Here is a 22,220-nt window from a genome sequence, read left to right on the forward strand (position 1 = left end):
AATACAAATTCATTCTCTTCTGGCCAGAAACCCTGAGGGTCTTCCCCTTCCAAATTGCTTTGTGACTGGATCTCCCTAACTCACCTGGATGGAAATAGTACAGATGCAACTAGTACAGATGCAACAGGTTTGATCCCACTGTTGATTGACATGGAAACTTTCTGAGGGGAGGAAAGGAGATGATGGACTTTAGTAGGAAAAAAAGTCATCTGAGTAAACATTTCACTGCTTTTGGCCTCAGTTTCCCATCTAGAAAATGAAAGTTTGAGACCACCAATCCTTTCTTTTCTTTTTAGCTTTTAAAAAGATATAACAGAAATATAGAAGAGAAGAATAAATATCTCCTAGCTCCACAGCAAGACAAGGGACACATTCTCCCCAACCCACCTAGTAAACCAAAGAATCTCCAAAGTCTCCTCCACCTCCATTTCATCTAAGCCTGGGCCTTTAGCTGTCTTTAAATCTGTTGGTTCCTCAGTCTTAATTTTCCTTCTAACTCAGTTCCTTTCTTTCTTTCTCTCTTTCTTCATTCTATTCCTTGCATAAACACTTGTCAACTCTTGGTCTCTAGCCCGAGAGCCATCTGATCTCTCCTAGCAAGGTAGAGAGGCCTCCCCCTCTTTGTAACTGAAATTGGCCACCTGCCACAAACCATGTTCAGCCTAAGGGAGATACATTTAATACAGCAATAAAAAAGAGACCATGTGAGGTCACACCTTCCAGGAAATTCAATTGGGCCACTCCCTTCATGTGCATATAACCACTCCTGGGGTCCTAGAGTTGAGGTTGGACCAGCACTGTTTTGCATGGCGATATCCAAGAGACATTTCAAAAACCCAGTCTAACATATAAATATCTCCCAGCTTCCTCACTGAGCTCAGAGCTCTCTGCCTCCAGCTCTGCAAGAGTCACAATGCTCTCCCCATCCTTGCTCTTCTGCCTTCTACTGCTCTGGCCTCAAGGTAAGACTCCCAATGAGCCCTAGGTTGGGACCACTTTAGAAAGAGAGGGAGTTATCCCTGGGGCATCTCTGACACAGCCTGAGGGTAAGGTAACTACTGAATTCACTGTATCTACACAGGATTTTTCACTGAAATCTCTTTCTTCTTCTCCTTTTCTCACCAAGAAGCCCAGGCAGCCATTGTAGTGACCCAGACACCAGCCTCCCTGGCTGTGGCTCCAGGGGACACAGTCACCATCACCTGCAAGGCCAGTTCCAGCATTAGCAAGAGGATGTCCTGGTACCAGCAGAAACCAGGACAGTCTCCCAAGCTCCTGATCTATGCTGCTTCCAAGCTGGAGTCTGGGGTCCCTGCCCGGTTCAGTGGCAGTGGCTCTGGGACAGATTTCACCTTCACCATCAGTGCTGTGGAGGCTGAAGATGCTGCAGATTATTACTGTTTGCAAGGGTATAGTACTCCATTCCCACAGTGTTTCAGCCCTGAACAAAAACCTCCTCAGGCTGCTCAGCCCTTCAGCATAGGGGAGCACCTGCTGCCCCACAGTCACAGGCTTAGGCCAGCCATGGCCCTCAGGGGAGAACTGGGCCTACTTCAGCCCTGCTGCAAAAGCCATTTGTCCCAGGGGCTGTGGTTGAGGTAGAAAGATTCAGAAGTGAAAGAAAAAGGAGGAAGAGAAAGAATCTTCTGCTGGTAAGCTTTAGCCAAGGACCACAAACCTTCTCATGGGGGCTGCTTCCAGATGCTGATCTCATCCTTTACACTGCCCTCTGCTCCCTACCCCAATCACCTCCCCCTGAGCTAGTGTTTAAAAGAAAACGGTAAACAGGGGAACAGGCCTGGACTCAGCTCTGGCTGCTTCTCCCCAGCCCTAAAAAGACAGCCAGCATAGACAAGGTGTATGCAACAGTCCCTGCAGTTCTTGAGAAAACTCAATCTAAAGCATAGATGCAGTCACTCTCCTCCCTCTGGGAACTCACTCTAGCTATCCAATCATTCATGTCTGTCATCTTCCAGGACAGATTCCTGAAAACCTTATTTGAGGATATCAGGCCTCTTTTCCCTGTTCCTGTAGAGGCCAGGATACTGCCCTCCTCATGATGAGGGTCAAGGCCTTGACAGTATGGCAGTGTCAATGGAGCTGGATCTGAGAGGGGGTCAAAGTCATAGCATTCCCGGCCACAGGCACAAGTCAAGGGGACCAGACTTGTCTCAGATCCAGAAAATCTTAGAAGTGAGGCACCACATGAATGATGGTGCACAGACTAGTCCACAGAGGACACAGAGTCTGAGAAAGGGAGGTGCCACACATGAAAAACATACCCAGGGATGATGGCAGGATGAGAGAGCCAAGGACCTGATTGATTGAAGTCAAAATTCCCAGCTCAGAATTGGTGCTCTCCATCCCTTTGGGGAAGGTATCATTGTGTACCAACCAGGACTGGAGGAGGAGCTTAACCACTGAAGGATTCAGGCAGGTTGGGTGGCTGGCTGGCTGTTCAGAGACATGAGCAGCCATTGCAATGCATCCAAAAGCTAGTAAAGAAGGAGACCTAAATGGGGCTCGAGGTAGGAAGAAAGAGGGGCATAGTGAATGAAAAATCACACAGCCAAAGCAAACCAAAACCAAAGCTAATGCACCCAAGAGATATGGGCAAATGGCAGCTGGCATGTGGGGATCTGGAAAGTGGGGAGGGAGCCCTTTTTCTTGCAGTCCTGGTCTGGATTCTCCAGTGAGTCATCTGCCTCAGATATTGTCTTCTTCTGGCCCTTAGGAAGCCAAAAGGCAAGGCCTCCAATATATTCAGAGGTCCACTAGGAGCATGCCATCTTCAAGGGATCCAGGAGACAACACCCACAAGTTTGCAGCTGTGGGAGTGGTCAGAAGGACCTGGTAGCAGCCCTTAGAAAACATATGAGTTGATAATTGAGAGAAAACTCCTTGCATCAGTCTTTGGATCTTTGTTTGTGGTCAGTATGACATAGGTCCTTAGTTAAAGGCACTTAGGAATGGTTCAGTTTCCCAGCCACGCAGGCCTAAGTTCAATCAAAGCAAAAAAGTTTTTCTCACAATTCCCGTAATTGCATAATTACATTAAGTCAGCTACAGATTAAACTACTCAGAAAACTCACAAGAGACTAGTTTTGGGAAATTTCAGTTTATGTACCATTTACTGTTTCTATACTCACCAAAATCCTGCACCTGATTTAAGAATCTTTTAAAAATTTCAGGGTCCAACCATAAAATGATCTCTACTACCTTTTAAAATTATAAGGCATATACTTTAATAATGGGAAAATAATTTCACTTTTTTTACCAGTGTCCATATATAATTTACAGGTAATATCCAATTTTGAGAACTTACCATCAAAACATGCTCAAAGGCAGAATTTTCATTATACATGAGTTTTGGAGGCCAATCACATACATCTGTATATAGTTCTTAGAGAAAACAGTGTAATCCTCTTCCTTTTCTCAAAATTTACAATTCCATTTAATTAGAAAACTATCACATTCTGTCTTTCTCTTCTTACTTTGTCTAATCATTGCCCCCTTAGGACGATATCCTCCCTATATTATTATTTGACCACAAATGTAGGTTTAAAATATAAGATATTCATAATTGCATCCTATTATAGACACAGATGTAGCAATATCCTATATCATAACAGATGGAGAAACCTTCCTTAGCTCTTTTTGATTCCAGGGATAACTCATATCTGACAGTCAGTCATGTAGCCACAAGATATTAAAAGGAGGGCTCAGGATTAATCAAGTGGGAAATTTTCCTTTTAGAAAGGAAAGAGCACAATTGGGAAGTAGAGTCAGGAAAATCCTACCTAGGTCATGGCCAAGGTTGTCACTGAAACTTTTCCCAGGCAGAGACAGCCACCTGTAGCACTTCTCAGCCTGCAGCACATGCCATTCTACTATTGGCTTCATGATCATTCAGACAACTATTCCTGTAATCAAAGCTCAAAACTATAGTCAATTACAGTTCCACGAAGTATTGAAAAGCAAGTCCCAATAATCAGAGCTTTGGGTGAGTTCAGCTCTCACACATCCTAGATGATAAATATTCAATCACACATTGGTAACAGTAAGAGACAGATCACAGGAAAAATACTACTGCTCTCAGAATCCCTTTAAACAATGAGAACATCTTAAGGGTAGTCTTGTTAAACCTGAAAATTTGGTTGAAGGAAACAACAGAGCTAGGTGATAGAAAAATCCGTGTTGTTTCTTATTTTCCCTTAAAGCATAGCAGAGCTAGCTTACTTGTACGTACAAGGAGTCAGAGTATAAACTCTGGCTGCCTGAACAAAGCAATGAGAAAACTTATATACGTTATTTTAGCAGAGCTAGCAAGCCTGTATGACCTCATTTTTATGACCCCCATGTATGTTTAAGCCTGATACAACAAGAGGATTTTCCTTAATGGAATAGAGTTGTAAAGGATGTTGACAAAAGTCAGTTGAAACTACAGCCCAGCGTCTCTGTGTCTCATTACATTCCATAACATAGTATATACCTGTAGAATATTAAGCAAGGTAATCTCTCTTGGGGTTAGGGTAATGTCCTTAATGATCTGGCCTTGTTGACAGAGGTAAGGGTATTGCCTGAGCAAACTTTTAGAGAGAACAAAGAAGCCCAGGTCCTGGATCTTCATCCGGTTACTCATTAATTCAGGCTCTGGGACTGATTGAAATTAGAAAATGACATAAAATAGTATAATATTTTCCACAGTCTTAAGTCATTTGCATACATTTCTGCATGTGTTCTAATCCCAGATGAAAAAGTAATATTAGATCTCTCATTGAGATAACAGCAGAGAGGGGCAGCTAGGTGGTACAGTGAATAGAGCACCAGCCCTGGAGTCAGGAGGACCTGAGTTCAAATTCAGCCTCAGATACTTGACACACTTACCATCAGTGTGACCTTGGGCAAGTCCCAAGACCCCAAGTGCCCTGCCCTCTCCATGCAAAAAAAAAAAATGTTAGTTCCCCAGTCTTAATTTTCTTTCTAACTCAGTTACTTTCTTTCTTTCTCTCTTTCTTCATTCTATTCATTGCATAAACACTAGTCAACTCTTGGTCTCTAGACCCAGAGCCATCTGATCTCTCCTGGGAAGGCAGAGAGCCTCCCCCTATTTGTAACCGAAATTGGCCACCTGTGACAAAACATGTCTAGCCTAAGGGAGATATATTTAATACAGCAATAAAAAAGAGACCATGTGAGCTCACCTTCAAGGAAATACAATTGGACCACTCCCTCCATGTACATATAACCACTCCTGGGGACCTAGAGTTGAGGTCAGACCAGTGGTGTTTTGCATGGTGATTTCCAGGGGACCTTTCACAAACCCAGCCCGACATACAAATATCTCCCACCATTCTCACTGAGCTCAGAGCCCTCTGCCTCCAGTTCTGCAAGAGTCACAATGCTCTCCACATCCTTGCTCCTCTGCCTTCTACTGCTCTGGCCTCAAGGTAAGATTTCCAAGGAGCCATAGGTTGGGACCACTTTAGAAAGAGAGGGAGTTATCCTTTGGGCATCTCTGACACAGCCTGAGGGAAAGGTAACTACTGAATTCACTGTATCTACACAGGATTCTTCACTGAAATCTCTTTCTTCTTCTCCTTTTCCCACCAAGAAGCCCAAGCAGCCACTGTGATGACCCAGACACCAGACTCCCTGGCTGTGGCTCCAGGGGACACAGTCACCATCACCTGCAAGGCCAGTTCCAGCGTTACCAACTATATGGCCTGGTACCAGCAGAAACCAGGACAGTCTCCCAAGCTTCTGATCTATGCTGCTTCCTACCTGCACTCTGGGGTCCCTGCCCGGTTCAGTGGCAGTGGCTATGGGACAGATTTCACCTTCAGCATCAGTGCTGTGGAGGCTGAGGATGCTGCAGGTTATTACTGTTTGCAATATTATAATCATGCACTCCCACAGTGTTTCAGCCCTGAACAAAAACCTCCCCAGGCTGTTCAGCCCTTCAACATAATGGAGCAGCTGCTGCCCCAGAGTCACAGGCTTAGGCCAACCACTGCCCTCAGGGGAAAATTAGGCCTGATTCAGCTCTCCTGCAGAAGCGACTTATCCCAGGGACTCTGGTTGAGGTAGAAAGATTCAGAAGAGAGAGAAAAAGGAGGAAGAGAAAAAATCTTCTGCCTGGTAAGCTTTAGACAAAGACCACAAACCTTCCCATGGGGACTGCTTCCAGAAGCTGATCTCATCCTTTGCTCTGCCCTCTGCTGCTTCCCCCAATTTCCTCATCATGAGCTGATGTTTAAGAGGAAACTGTAAATGACTCAGGGGAATGGGCCTGGACTCTCAGCTCTGGCTGCTTTTCTCCAGCCCCCAAAAAAACCCAGGATAGACAACCTGGGTGGAACAGTCCCTAAAGCTCTTGAGCCAATTCAGTCTACAGGATAGATCCAGTCTCTCTCTTCACTCTGGGAACTGTGGAACATTTTATACCATTTTATATCATTTTTAATTTCAACCAGACCCAGAGCCTGAATTAATGAGTAACTGGAAGAAGATTCAGCACCTGGGCTTCTTTGTTCTCTAAAAGTTTACTCAGGAAATACCCTTACCTCTGTCAACAAGGCCAGATGAGACTGACCTAAGGACATTTCTTCCCCTGTTAGCCATTAAAGGATGAGACCCTAACCCCAAGGGAGAATATTGACTGACCTTTGTCAACGTTCTTTACAACCCTATTCCATTATAGAAAATCCTCTTCTTGTATCATGGTTAAACATACAGGGGGGTCATGGAGGTGAGGTAACACAGGCTTGCTGGGTCTGCTAAAATAACATACATAAGTTTTCTTACTCCTTGGTTCAGCCAGCCAGAGCTTATGCTCTGACTCCTTATACATACAAGTAAGCTAGCTTAGCTATGCTTTAAGGGAAAATAATAAACAACATGGAATGTTCTATCACCTAGCTCTGTTGTTTCCTTCAACCAAACTTTGAGGTTTAACAGAACCTCATTTTCAGGCAAAATTAGATATCCTTTCTTTGTCACTCCTTGGTAGCCACTCTTCATCTTCCCAGAGACCTGGACCATCAGCATTGGGGGTAACCATGCTTAACTTCCATAAGGAAGGAAAATGTGACTGAAAAGAACAATAAGGGAGGAAGGGTAGAAAAAACAATAAATTTACCTGATACCTTTGTTGTATATTTGAAAGGAATAACAGGTTGTGCACAGTAGATTACTAGTTTCACGCACAATCATTTTTTTTATTTTACTATGTCATGGAAATGCTTGGAAATACATGGAAATACATATGTATTAATGTAATAAAAAAAGGGATTAAGAAAAGGCAGGAGAAAAAAAGAACTACAAGACAGGAGGTTAGGGGAGGGGCAGGGAGAAAGTATCCTGAAAAGTCTGCTTTAAAGCTGGTTTAGGTGGCAGATTTGATAGCATATGGGGGCAGGAAGTCAGGAAGATTCATCTTCCTGAGTTCAAATCTGGCCTCATATACTTAGTTGCTATGTGACCCTGGCCAAGTCACTTAACGCTCTTTGCCTCAGTTTCCTCACCTACAAAAATGAGCTGGAGAAGGAAATGGCAAACCATTCCTGGATCTTTGCCAACAAAGATTCAGACATGATTGAAACAACTAAACAACAATTCACTTTCAGCTGTCGTTGGGCTCTGTACAAGCAAAACAATTTAGGGCAGGTAGGTGGTGCAATAGAAAGAACGCTGGGCCTGGAAGTACACAGCTACTAACCCTGTGACCCTGGGCAAGTCACTTAACCATCTTTGCCTCAGTTTCCTCATCTGTAAAATGAGCTGGAGAAGAATATGACAAACCACGCCAGTATTTTTCCCAAGAAAACCCCAAAATGGGGTCATGAAGAGTTGGACACCGAAAAGACTGAACAACAAACATTACATAGGACTTTAAAGTTTAATACGCATTTTACACATGGCGGTTCTTGGTTGGTGGTTGTTGTCCTTGGTTCTCAGAGAGGACCAAAATGACATCACTATGCCAGAGTCAAGTTTAAATGTGTCTGACTGTGGCTGATCAGACCAATGTGAGCTCAGAATGCTCTACCGCAGGTCGGACACAAATATTCCATGTGAACATTTGGGGTGGATACTCTAAACTTGTGCATCCTGCATGTCCTTTGAGCTGTTTCAATTCTGTTTTGCTCATACAGCACAGCTCCTTCTCTGATGTGAGCACATCATGCTGAGTAGTTCTATGCCAATGCCTCCCATTTCATACAATCAACTTCAAAGTTCTTAGGAGAGACCCTGTGAGTGTCCTTGTATTGCTTCTTCTGTCCACCATGTGAATGCTTGCCCTGTGTGAGTTCTCCATAAAATAGTCTTTTTGGCAAGCGTACATTTTGCATTCAAACAACGTGGCCAACCCATCGGAGTTGTGCTCTCTGAAGCAGAGTTTGAATGCTTGGCAATTTAATTCAAGTAAGGACCTCAGTGTTTGGTACTTAATCCTGCCAGGATAAGAATCTTCCTAAGACAATTCAGTGATTCAGTTTCCTGTCATGACACTGGTACACTGTGCAGATTTCACAGGCCTAGAACAATGAGGTCAGCACAACCGATCTGTAGACCTTCAGTTTGGTAATCAAATACCTCTTCTTTCCCATACGTTCCTTCGGAGCTTCCAGAACAGGGAGCTAGCTCTGGCAATGTGTGCATCAGCCTCATTATCAACGTGTACATCCCTGGAAAGTACACTACCAAGGTAAGTGAACTTATCCACAGCATTCAAAACTTCTCCATTTGCTGTGACCAATGGTTCCACGTATGGTGGAGGCTGATGGAGCACCTGTGTTTTTTTGGTGTTAATGGTTAGGCCAAAATTAGCACAAGCAGCAGAGAATAACATTACATGTATTAACTTATTAGATCCTCCCAACAACATAGGGGCTATTATTATCCCCATTTTACAGATAAGTGACTTGCCCAGGGCCACACAATTTACACTCTATCCACTGCATCAGCTAGCTGCCCAAATACAGCCAAACACATATGGCTCATGAATGTAATAGAATATTACTGCATCCTAAGAAATGAGGAATATGAAGATTTCAGAGAAATATGGGAAGGCTTATGTGACCTTATATAAAGTGAATAAGTAGAACTAAGGAAGCAGTTCGCACAATGACTAACAACGTAAATATTAAGAGTAAAACAGTGAAACCGAATGCAGCATAACCATTATGACCAAACATCCCCCTAGAGAATAGCAGAGGAAATGCTCTTCCTTTCCTTCTTTGCAGAAGTGAGGGATGATGGCTGTCAAATATTGCATATACTATCTGAATCTATTGATATATTGGTTACTTTTAATGAACTACTTTTTTTCATTTTTCTTTTTTTTTTAATTCTTTATTACAAGAGACGGCTTTCTGGAAACAGGGAGGGACATTCAGAAATGAAGGTGAAACGAAAACCAAAAAATCAATTGAAATGTTCTAGGCAGGATTTGAACTCAGGCCTTCCTGCCTCCAGAAGTAACATTGTAGTCACTACTAAGCAACGCTCCCTTCCTAGGTAGAAGAGAAGCCAAATGGTATAATAATCAAAGCACTGGACTTAAGATATCAAAAGACAGTGTTTGGACCCCAATTCTGTCACTTTGGAGTCAGATGACCACGAGGAAGTCAAAACCTCATACTCCTCATCCATAAAATGGGGAATAAGCATTTCTATGGCACCTACTATATGCCAGGCACTGTGCTAAACACTTTACAACTATATCTCATTTGATTCCCACAACAACTCTGCAATTATCCCCATTTTATAGATGAGGGAACTGAAGCAAATAGAGATTAAGTGACTTTGCCAGGGTGACGACAGCTAATGCTTGAGATCAGATTTGAACTCAGGTCTTCCTGATTCCAGGCCCACTTCTCTAAGCAACAGCTGACCCAAATGACAACAATAATAGTATCTCCATTAAGTTCCTTAAGGTAGGGAAAGGCCTTCCTAAATTGCTAAAGTGCCATTGCCCTTAAGCTTTTGTTATACTCACACAAGTCTATGATGAACTCCAGGATTCCCAATGTCACACTGAACAATGGGAATGCAAGACACATTGTAGCAATTCAAGAGGGAAAGGAAATGGAAAAACCAGAGGGCAGGTGCAGATAGGATGTTTATAAGGCTTATCAATCAATCAGTCAATAAAAATTTAATAAGCACCTACCATGTGGCAGGCACTCTGCTAAGCACTCGGAATACAAAAAGCGGCAAAAGACAGTCCCTGCCCTCAAGGAGCTTACAATCTAATGGGAGAGACAACATGCAAACAAATATAGACTGAGAAAACTATATACAGGATTAGCAGCAAAAGGAATCCAACAAAGTAGAATCTAGATAAAATAGACCATAGGGTCAGGCAAAGATTCTGTTGTCTTAAATATTGGCCGCCCTTGTCTGTACCTAAAACCATAAGGGAAGAGAGCCTTGAAAAGGCAGGGCTTAAGGCTTGAGGAAATGGAGATAGAGTGCAGAGGAATGAGAAAGAATGAAATATGGGTACAAGGAAGGAATAGCTCTTCCTCTCAGCCTAGAGGGGAATGATAGCAGAACAATTTGTTGACATGAAAGCCCAGGTCCTAGGAAGGAGATGGGGAGGCTTGGGACTGACAATAGCTCTTCTCTGTATGTTTCTGAACAGATCTAGCAAGGGAGGCCCCGTACATGGGGCAAAGCATCAATAATTATACCTAACCCAAGACAATTCCCGCCCACCTCTGATCCTTCTCACCATTGGCTGGAAGGCAGGCTTACAATCTGAGCATGAAAAACTAGACAAAGAACCGGGAAATCAAGGCACAGAAACTCCAATGCCTGTTCCCTTACTTGATGATTACAACTGAGGTGACATCTATAAATCTAAAAAAGGAGAATAAGATAAGGGCAGGGGGAGAACCTCTCCATTCTTCTACGGTACTTTTAGAGTAAAGGCAAGCAGGTCACAGTGACCCTATTCTTACTTAGCAAATCTTTAAACCAGAACCACAAGAAAGAACAAAATGTTTCAGGGTAAAAAAAAAAACTTTCCCAGAGGCTGAGCAATCAGGCTGTCATGGCCTCCGAATTTTTCAACTTCCCTATTTCCCTATTACTTCATTTTTAAACATTTCTAAGTATAGAAATGAATAGATATAGATATATTTATACATATATATATATATATATATATATATATATATATATATATCCCCTGCGAAGTCTTCAAGTTTTATTTTCTCGCTACCTCATACAAAGCCAATTGGATTTAAGTCACCAGAATCCAGTGGCAAGACATAGATCAAGATGATGGGTGCAACGGGTGTGATGGCCTGAGATGCAGTGGGAGAGAGGTCTCTCACAGGTCTCAGTTTTCATTTCTCTTTCTCAGGTCTCAGGGGCCACCTCCAGTCATCTTCATTTCTGTTTTGCCACTGGATGCAAATGGATCTGGAAGAGAGAGTGAGGCTGATGACTTTGCACAGCCCTACTTCACTTGAATCCAATTCACTAGCAAGTCAAGATGTCATCCTCCTGATGTCATTGGTCTCTTCAAGAGTGAAAGAGGGACAACAATCTGTGAGGAAGAGGAAGAGGAACTGCTCCACTGGGAGTCCAGCTCCATTTCCAATGAGGCAATGCTCCTTCCTTCTTCCTTTCCTGCATTACTTCCTCCATTTCTTCCTTTCTCCCTTCCTCTCTGTCTCTTCTTCCCTTCCACCCTCCCTTCCTCCCCAAGGGGAATCATAAACTTGCACTTCAGTGCTCTAATCAAAGGAATATAAATTGCTTGAGATCCAGTTCTGGAAAACCAGTCTTTGATAAAGTCCATTCAGATTCAAATAGAGATACTTCCCTCTGACAAATCCAACTCTCACTGATTGTCCAATAATAGGTCCCAGCCCCAGCTGCCACTGTTTGGGTTTTGATAGCTCAGAGTGAGTGTAAATACCAATTCTTTCTCTTCTGGCCAGAAACCCTGAGGGTCTTCCCCTTCCAAATTGCTTTGTGATTGGATCTCCCTAGCTCACCTGGATGGAAATAGTACAGATGCAACAGGTTTGATCCCACTGTTGATTGACATGGAAACTTTCTGAGGGGAGGAAAGGAGATGATGGACTTTAGTAGGAAAAAGTCATCTGAATAAACATTTCACTGCCTTTGGCCTCAGTTCCACCATCTAGAAAAAGAAAGATTGAGACCACCAATCCTTTCTTTTCTATTTAGCTTTAAAAAAGATATAACAGAAATATAGAAGAGAAGAATAAACATCTCCTAGCTCCACAAGACAAAGGACACATTCTCCCCACCCCACCTAGTAAACCAAAAAATCTCCAAAGTCTCCTCAACCTCCATTTCATCTAAGCCTGGGCCTTCAGCTGTCTTTAAATCTGTTGGTTCCCCAGTCTTAATTTTCCTTCTAACTCAGTTTCTTTCTTTCTTTCTCTCTTTCTTAATTCTATTCCTTGCATAAACACTTGTCAACTCTTGGTCTCTAGCCCGAGAGCCATCTGATCTCTCCTGGGAAGCGTTAAACATGAAAATTTGGTTGAAGGAAACAACAGATCTAGGTGATAGAAAAATCCATGTTGTTTATTATTTTCCCTTAAAGCATAGCTAAGCTAGCTTACTTGTACCTACAAGGAGTCAGAGCATAAGCTCTGGCTGCCTGAACAAAGGAATGAGAAAACTTATATACATTATTTTAGCAGAGCTAGCAAGCCTGTATGACCTCATTTTTATGACCCCCATGTATGTTTAACCATGATACAAGAAGAGGATTTTCCTTAATGGAATAGATTGTAAATACAACAAATTAGATAGTTGAGAGAGTGTCAATTGGAATTACTACCCCAGGATCTCTGTGATTAATTGGCCATTAACATTCCACAACATAGTATATGCCCATAAAATATTAAGATAAGGAAAAGTCACATAATTCAAGATAGTGTCTGGGGTCAAGGTTTTCACCCTTAATGGCCATGGACAGAGCAAGAAATGCTCCATCTGGATTTGTTGATACAAGATAGAGATGTCTCTGAGCTTACTCAGAGAACAAAGAGACTGTTAGGATCAGGCTTTTCTTCTGGTTAAGTAGTTCAGGCCCTGAGTCTTATTGAAATTACAAAAATGATATAAAATAGTATAATATTTTCCACAGAAGGTAGAGAGGCCTCCCCCTCTTTGTAACTGAAATTGGCCACCTGCCACAAACCATGTCCAGCCTAAGGGAGATACATTTGATACAGCAATAAAAAAGAGACCATGTGAGGTCACACCTTCCAGGAAATTCAATTGGGCCACTCCCTTCATGTGCATATAACCACTCCTGGGGTCCTAGAGTTGAGGTTGGACCAGCGCTGTTTTGCATGGCGATATCCAAGAGACATTTCAAAAACCCAGTCTAACATATAAATATCTCCCAGCTTCCTCACTGAGCTCAGAGCCCTCTGCCTCCAGCTCTGCAAGAGTCACAATGCTCTCCCCATCCTTGCTCCTCTGCCTTCTACTGCTCTGGCCTCAAGGTAAGAATCCCAATGAGCCCTAGGTTGGGACCACTTTAGAAAGAGAGGGAGTTATCCCTTGGGCATCTCTGACACAGCTTGAGGGAAAGGTAACTACTGAATTCACTGTATCTACACAGGATTTTTCACTGAAATCTCTTTCTTCTTCTCCTTTTCTCACCAAGAAGCCCAGGCAGCCATTGTAATGACCCAGACACCAGCCTCCCTGGCTGTGGCTCCAGGGGACACAGTCACCATCACCTGCAAGGCGAGTTCCAGCATTAGCAACTATATGTCCTGGTACCAGCAGAAACCAGGACAGTCTCCCAAGCTCCTGATCTATGCTGCTTCCTCCCTGCACTCCGGGGTCCCTGCCCGGTTCAGTGGCAGTGGCTCTGGGACAGATTTCACCTTCACCATCAGTGCTGTAGAGGCTGAGGATGCTGCAGATTATTACTGTTTGCAACGGTATAGTACTCCATTCCCACAATGTTTCAGCCCTGAACAAAAACCCCCTCAGGCTGCTCAGCCCTTCAACATACGGGAGCAGCTGCTGCCCCACAGTCACAGGCTTAGGCCAACCAGGGCCCTCAGGGGAGAATTGGGCCTACTTCAGCTCTACTGCAGGAGCCATTTGTCCCAGGGGCTGTGGTTGAGGTAGAAAGATTCAGAAGAGAAAGAAAAAGGAGGAAGAGAAAGAATCTTCTGCTGGTAAGCTTTAGCCAAGGACCACAAACCTTCTCATGGGGGCTGCTTCCAGAAGCTGATCTCATCCTTTATACTGCCCTCTGCTCCCTACCCCAATCACCTCCCCCTGAGCTAGTGTTTAAGAGAAAACGGTAAACAGGGGAACAGGCCTGGACTCTCAGCTCTGGCTGCTTCTCCCCAGCCCTAAAAAGACAGACAGCATAGACAAGATGTATGCAACAGTCCCTGCAGTTCTTGAGAAAACTCAATCCAAAGCACAGATGCAGTCACTCTCCTTACTCTGGGAACTCACTCTAGCTATCCAATCATTCATGTCTGTCATCTGTCAGGACAGATTCCTGAAAAACTTATCTGAGGATATCAGGCCTCTTTTCACTGTTCCTGTAGGGGCCAGGACACTGCCCTCCTCATGATGAGGGTCAAGGCCTTGACAGTATGGCAGTGTCAATGGAGCTGGATCTGAGAGGGGGTCAAAGTCATAGCATTCCCGGCCACAGGCCCAGGTCAAGGGGACCAGACTAGTCTCAGATCCAGAAAATCTTAGAAGTGAGGCACCACATGAATGATGGTGCACAGACTAGTCCACAGAGGACACAGAGTCTGAGAAAGGGAGGTGCCACACATGAAAAACATACCCAGGGATGATGGCAGGATGAGAGAGCCAAGGACCTGATTGATGGAAGTCAATATTCCCAGCTCAGAATTGCTGCTCTCCATCCCTTTGGGGAAGGTATCCTTGTGTACCAGCCAGGACTGGAGGAGGAGCTTACCCACTGAAGGATTCAGGCAGGCTGGGTGGCTGGCTGGCTGTTCAGAGACATGAGCAGCCATTGCAATGCATCCAAAAGCTAGTAAGGAAGGAGACCTAAAGGGGGCTCGAGGTATGTAGAAAGAGGGGCATAGTGAATGAAAAATCACACAGCCAAAGCAAACCAAAACCAAAGCTAGTGCACCCAAGAGATATGGGCAAATGGCAGCTGGCATGTGGGGATCTGGAAAGTGGGGAGGGAGCCCTTTTTCTTGCAGTCCTGGTCTGGATTCTCGAGTGAGTCATCTGCCTCAGATATTGTCTTCTTCTGGCCCTTAGGAAGCCAAAAGGCAAGGCCTCCAATATATTCAGAGGTCCACTAGGAGCATGCCATCTTCAAGGGATCCAGGAGACAACACCCACAAGTTTGCAGCTGTGGGAGTGGTCAGAAGGACCTGGTAGCAGCCCTTAGAAAACATATGAGTTGATAATTGAGAGAAAACTCCTTGCATCAGTCTTTGGATCTTTGTTTGTGGTCAGTATGACAGAGGTCCTTAGTTAAAGGCACTTAGGAATGGTTCAGTTTCCCAGGCACGCAGCCCTAAGTTCAATCAAAGCAAAAACGTTTTTCTTGCAATTCCCGTAATTGCATAATTACATTAAGTCAGCTACAGATTAAACTACTCCGAAAACTCACAAGAGACTAGTTTTGGGAAATTTCAGTTTATGTGCCATTTACTGTTTCTATACTCACCAAAATCCTGCACCTGATTTAAGAATCTTTTAAAAATTTCAGGGTCCAACCATAAAATGAGCTCTTTTACCTTTTAAAATTATAAGGCATATACTTTAATAATGGGAAAATAATTTCACTTTTTTTTACCAGTATCCATATATAATTTACATGTAATATCCAATTTTGAGAACTTACCATCAAAACATGCTCAAAGGCAGAATTTTCATTATACATGAGTTTTGGAGGCCAATCACATACATCTGTATATAGTTCTTAGAGAAAACAGTGTAATCCTCTTCCTTTTCTCAAAATTTACAATTCCATTTAATTAGAAAACTATCACATTCTGTCTTTCTCTTCTTACTTTGTCTAATCATTGCCCCCTTAGGACGATATCCTCCCTATATTATTATTTGACCACAAATGTAGGTTTAAAATATAAGATATTCATAATTGCATCCTATTATAGACACAGATGTAACAATATCCTATAGCATAACAGATGGAGAAACCTTCCTTAGCTCTTTTTGATTCCAGGGATAACTCATATCTGACAGTCAGTCATGTAGCCACAAGATATTAAAAGCAGGGCTCAGGATTAATCAAGTGGGAAATTTTCCTTTTAGAAAGGAAAGAGCACAATTGGGAAATAGAGTCAGGAAAATCCTACCTAGGTCATGGCCAAGGTTGTCACTGAAACTTTTCCCAGGCAGAGACAGCCACCTGTAGCAGTTCTCAGCCTGCAGCACATGCCATTCTACTATTGGCTTCATGATCATTCAGACAACTATTCCTGTAATCAAAGCTCAAAACTATAGTCAATTACAGTTCCACGAAGTATTGAAAAGCAAGTCCCAATAATCAGAGCTTTGGGTGAGTTCAGCTCTCACACATCCTAGATGATAAATATTCAATCACACATTGGTAACAGTAAGAGACAGATCACAGGAAAAATACTACTGCTCTCAGAATCCCTTTAAACAATGAGAACATCTTAAGGTGAGGCTTAAGCCATTTGCATACATTTCTGCATGTGTTCTAACTCCAGATGAAAAAGTAATATTACATCTCTCATTGAGATAACAGCAAAAAGGGGCAGCTAGGTGGTGCAGTGAATAGAGCACCAGCCCTGGAGTCAGGAGGACCTGAGTTCAAATCCAGCCTCAGATACTTGACACACTTACCATCTGTGTGACCTTGGGCAAGTCCCAAGACCCCAAATGCCCTGCCCACCCCCTGCAAAAAAAAAAATGTTGGTCCCCCAGTCTTAATTTTCTTTCTAACTCAGTTCCTTTCTTTCTTTCTCTCTTTCTTCATTCTATTCATTCCATAAACACTTATCAACTCTTCGTCTCTAGACCCAGAGCCATCTGGTCTCTCCTGGCAAGGTAGAGAGCCTCCCCTTGTTTGTAACCGAAATTGGCCACCTGCAACAAAACATGTCTAGCCTACGGGAGATATATTTAATACAGCAATAAAAAAGAGACCATGTGAGCTCACACCTTCAAGGAAATACAATTGGGCCACTCCCTCCATGTACATGTAACCACTCCTGGGGACCTAGAGTTGAGGTCAGACCAGCGGTGTTTTGCATGGTGATTTCCAGGGGACCTTTCACAAACACAGCCCGACATACAAATATCTCCCACCTTTCTCACTGAGCTAAGAGCCCTCTGCCTCCAGTTCTGCAAGAGTCACAATGCTCTCCACATCCTTGCTCCTCTGGCTCCTACTGCTCTGGCCTCAAGGTAAGACTCCCAATGAGCCCTAGGTTGGGACCACTTTAGAAAGAGAGGGAGTTATCCCTGGGGCATCTCTGACACAGCCTGAGGTAAAGGGAACTACTGAATTCACTGTATCTACACAGGATTCTTCACTGAAATCTCTTTCTTCTTTTCCTTTTCCCACCAAGAAGCCCAAGCAGCCACTGTGATGACCCAGACACCAGACTCCCTGGCTGTGGCTCCAGGGGACACAGTCACCATCACCTGCAAGGCCAGTTCCAGCATTAGCAACTATATGGCCTGGTACCAGCAGAAACCAGGACAGTCGCCGAAGCTCCTGATCTCTGCTGCTTCCAAGCTGGAGTCTGGGGTCCCTGCCCGGTTCAGTGGCAGTGGCTCTGGGACAGATTTCACCTTCACCATCAGTGCTGTAGAGGCTGATGATGCTGCAGACTATTACTGTTTTCAATATTATAATCATCCATTCCCACAGTGTTTCAGCCCTGAACAAAAACCTCCCCAGGCTGTTCAGCCCTTCAGCATAAGGGAGCAGCTGCTGCCGCACAGTCACAGGCTTAGGCCAACCACTGCCCTCAGGGGAAAATTAGGCCTTATTCAGCTCTGCTGCAGAAGCGACTTGTCCCAGGGGCTGTGGTTGAGGTAGAAAGATTCAGAAGAGAGAGAAAAAGGAGGAAGAGAAAAGATCTTCTGCCTGGTAAGCTTTAGCTAAGGACCACAAACCTTCCCATGGGGACTGCTTCTAGAAGCTGATCTCATCCTTTGCTCTGCCCTCTGCTGCCTCCCCCAATTTCCTCATCATGAGCTGGTGTTTAAGAGGAAACTGTAAATGACTCAGGGGAATGGGCCTGGACTCTTAGCTCTGGCTGCTTTTCTCCAGCCCCCAAAAAAACCCAGGATAGACAACCTGGGTGGAACAGTCCCTAAAGCTCTTGAACCAATTCAGTCTACAGGATAGATCCAATCTCTCTCCTCACTCTGGGAACTGTGGAACATTTTATACCATTTTATATCATTTTTAATTTCAACCAGACCCAGAGCCTGAATTAATGAGCAACTGGAAGAAGATCCAGGACCTGGGCTTCTTTGTTCTCTAAAGGTTTACTCAGGAAATACCCTTACCTCTTTCAACAAGGCCAGATCAGACTGACCTAAGGACATTTCTTCCCCTGTTAGCCATTAAAGGATGAGACCCTAACCCCAAGGGAGATTATTAACTGACCTTTGTCAACATTCTTTACAACCCTATTCCGTTAAGGAAAATCCTCTTCTTGTATCATGGTTAAACATACATGTTGGTCATGGAGATGAGGTAACACAGCTTGCTGGGTCTGCTAAAATAACGTGTATAAGTTTTCTCACTCCTTTGTTCAGCCAGCCAGAGCTTATGCTCTGACTCCTTATACATACAAGTAGGCTAGCTTCACTAGGCTTTATGGGAAAATAATAAACAACATGGAATTTTCTATCACCTAGCTCCGTTGTTTCCTTCAACCAAACTTTCAGGTTTAACAGAACCTCATTCTCAGGCAAAATTAGATATCCTTTCTTTGTCACTCCTTGGTAGCCACTCTTCATCTTCCCAGACAACTGGACCATCAGCATTGGCGATAACCATGCTTAACTTCCATACGGCTTCTAAGAAAATGTGACTGAAAAGAACAATAAGGGTGGGAGGGTAGAAAAAACAAGAAATTTATCTGATACCTTTGTTGTATATTTGAAAGGAATAACAGGTTGTGCATAGTAGATTACCAGTTTCATGCACAATCATTTTTTTTAATTTTACTATGTCATGAAAATGCTTTGAAATACATGGAAATACATACGTATTAATGTAATAAAAAAAAGGGATTAAGAAAAGGCAGGAGAAAAAAAGAACTACAAGAAAGGAGGTTAGGGGAGGGGCAGGGAGAAAGTATCCTGAAAAGTCTGCTTTAAAGCTGATTTAGGTGGCAGATTTGATAGTATATGGGGGCAGGAAGTCAGGAAGATTCATCTTCCTGAGTTCAAAGCTGGCCTCAGATACTTCGTAACTGCGTGACCCTGGCCAAATCAATTACCCATCTTTGCCTCAGTTTCCTCATCTACAAAAATGAGCTGGAGAAGGAAATGGCAAAACATTCCTGGATCTTTCCCAACAAAGATTCAGACATGATTGAAACAACTAAACAACAATTCACTTTCAGCTGTCGTTGGGCTCCATACAAGCAAAACAATTAACCATCTTTGCCTCAGTTTCCTCATCTGTAAAATGAGCTGGATCAGAATATGACAAACCACGTCAGTAGTTTTCCCAAGAAAACCCCAAAATGGGGTCATGAAGAGTTGGACACTGAAAAGACTGAACAACAAACATTACATAGGACTTTAAAGTTTAATACGCACTTCACATATGGCGGTTCTTGGTTGGTGGTTGTTGTCCTTGGTTCTCAGAGAGGACCAAAATGACATCACTATGCCAGAGTCAAATTTAAATGTTTTTCAAGCAAACAAACTATTCAAGGGCACTTGTTGACTAAGTGCTAAGGAGCCCATTTTTGGTTACCAACACAGCACCCTGCACTTCCCGGTGACTGCCTAAGCACATAGCATTCTTGGAATTCCTGCAAGCTCGCTAAAGAAGTGACCTCTGGAATGGGACTCTTTGGGGCAGGGATAGCTCTACATCCAGTTTCAGCAAGAAGAAGATATGGAAAATGAGACTTTCACCCCTTACCCCAAGATTTTGAGCCCCAATCATTCAAGGTGGGGGAGGAATGATGATAGTGTTCTGTGTACTTATTTTGTGTTATCCTTGCTATATTGTTTTATTGTTATGATATTATTGATTCTATGTAATGGATACAAAGATCTAGGGGTGGACATTTGAATTATTAACAATTATTTTGGGGATGATTGATTGAAGAGATTATCTTGCTGGGACCTAGGGGTGGATCACATTTGAATCATAAACCAATATTTGGGAATGTCACTGAATGATATGTTTTGCTTTATTGTGAATGATATGTTTTAGTTTCCTGTGTAATTGGATCACAATGTTCTAGCATATATAATTTAATTTAAATTATGATTGGATTGTGCATCCTAGAACATTGTGAGGGGTGGAGTGTAACCAGAATGGCCTTTATTTTCTTTGAGTGACTTGTTTTCATTGAGACTTGCTGGGCGCTGGGCCCCAGACCCATAGCCCTGCTAGTGTGGAATTTTGTGTGGAACCTTGGTGGGGTCATCTTTGGGGAAGCTCTTCACCTTTCCCCAGGGCCTGCTGCTTCTCTTCCGGGACAGGAAGCCCAAAGACCCATGCTCGGGAGCAGAGAACTTCCTGTGTGATGATTCAGGGGCCTGGCTGAGGGGAGGAGTTGACTCCAGAGCCATGCCCTATTGGGTGTTAACCTAGTCTACGTGGATGTGAACCTCCCAGGATCCTAGGGGGAGGAGCCACCTCAAGAACCAATCAGCCCTGGTCATTCAGGTGGCACTTGATGATGTCAAAAACTCTATAAGACGGGACGAGATAGCTTGAAGATCCCTTTTCGGTTGGATAGCAGTGGGAGCAGTGGCGAGCGTGACTCTGGGACAGCCCATGTTCTGGGCTGAACCTAGATGTTGGTAACTATGAATTGTATTGGGTCTGTCTGTCGATATTTGTAATTTGGTTGTATTTTGTTCTGAAGTTCGGGATGCTGGTTTCTTCCCCCAAGCTAAATAAATGTTCTAAAGTTCAGGGTGCTGGCTGTTTTTTTTTCCCCTGAACTAACTGAATGCTGCCTGTATGCTCCCTGAACTAACTGAATGCCCTTCACCGTGCTTTCCTTGGTTGAGCAGATAAAAAGAACCTGTGCTTTCCAGGCATGCCGGCAGCCTCCTGGGTGCTGGCTGTGGGTGGATCTTACACCCCCACAGAAGCTGCTAGCTGGATTGTTAAAACAGTTAGGAAGGAGCAAAATAGTTAGTCTTTCACAATATGAGTATTGTGGAAGGGTTATACATAATGATACGCATGTGGCCTATGTCCAATTGCTTGACTTCTTGAGGAGAGTGGGTGGGAAGGGAAGAGGGGAGAGAATTTGGAACCCAAAGTTTTAAAAACAGATGTTCAAAAACAAAAAAAAAAGTTTTTGCATGCGACTAGAAAATAAGATACACAGGCAACGGAGTGTAGAAATTTATCTTGCCCTACAAGAAAGGAAGGGAAAGGGGGATGGGAGGGGAGTGGGGTGACAGAAGGGAGGGCTGACTGGGGAACAGGGCAACTAGAATATATGCCATCTTGGAGTGGGGGGGAGGGTAGAAATGGGGAGAAAATTTGTAATTCAAACTCTTGTGAAAATCAATGCTGAAAACTAAATATATTAAATAAATTAAATTTTAAAAAAAGAAAAAAAAACAAGAAATTTACATGATAACTTTGTTGTATATTTGAAAGGAATAGCAGTTTTTCATGCATAGAAGATTACCAGTTCCATGTACAATCATCTGTTTTATGATACTATGTCATGAAAATGCTTGGAAATATATGGAAATACATATGTATTATGTAATAAAAAAAGGGATTAAGAAAAGGAAGGGGAAAAAAGAACTACAAGAAAGGAAGTTAGGGGAGGGACAGGGAGAAAGTATCCTGATGTGTGGCATGGATTTACAAATCTAAGAATTAAAAACAGAGGCACCTGAAGGTGAAAGTAGAAAGGAAAATTTATTACAATTCCACGGGAAAGGGCAACTCCAGGCACCTCTCAGTGTCAGAGCACCCCAGACACAGAGAATTGGGGTGTTTATGTAGGTCCCTAACT

At 43.3% G+C, this 22,220-nt stretch overlaps 4 gene segments (V, D, J or C); all 4 read left to right on the forward strand.

Annotated features, from left to right (window-relative positions):
* The first annotated feature begins 845 nt into the window (after positions 1 to 845).
* On the forward strand, positions 846 to 1,602 carry LOC118842713. The segment is given in 2 exon segments: positions 846 to 962; positions 1,130 to 1,602. Coding segments are annotated over 2 exon segments (522 nt in total).
* A 3,772-nt stretch (positions 1,603 to 5,374) lies between these two features.
* Positions 5,375 to 6,090, forward strand: LOC118842714. The segment is given in 2 exon segments: positions 5,375 to 5,450; positions 5,615 to 6,090. Coding segments are annotated over 2 exon segments (525 nt in total).
* A 7,345-nt stretch (positions 6,091 to 13,435) lies between these two features.
* On the forward strand, positions 13,436 to 14,151 carry LOC118842715. The segment is given in 2 exon segments: positions 13,436 to 13,511; positions 13,676 to 14,151. Coding segments are annotated over 2 exon segments (525 nt in total).
* Positions 14,152 to 17,354: 3,203 nt separating this feature from the next.
* Positions 17,355 to 18,070, forward strand: LOC118842717. The segment is given in 2 exon segments: positions 17,355 to 17,430; positions 17,595 to 18,070. Coding segments are annotated over 2 exon segments (525 nt in total).
* Positions 18,071 to 22,220: the final 4,150 nt, after the last annotated feature.

This window comes from Trichosurus vulpecula, chromosome 3 (genome assembly GCF_011100635.1).
Source record: "Trichosurus vulpecula isolate mTriVul1 chromosome 3, mTriVul1.pri, whole genome shotgun sequence".
In the NCBI taxonomy this organism is placed as follows: domain Eukaryota; kingdom Metazoa; phylum Chordata; class Mammalia; order Diprotodontia; family Phalangeridae; genus Trichosurus; species Trichosurus vulpecula.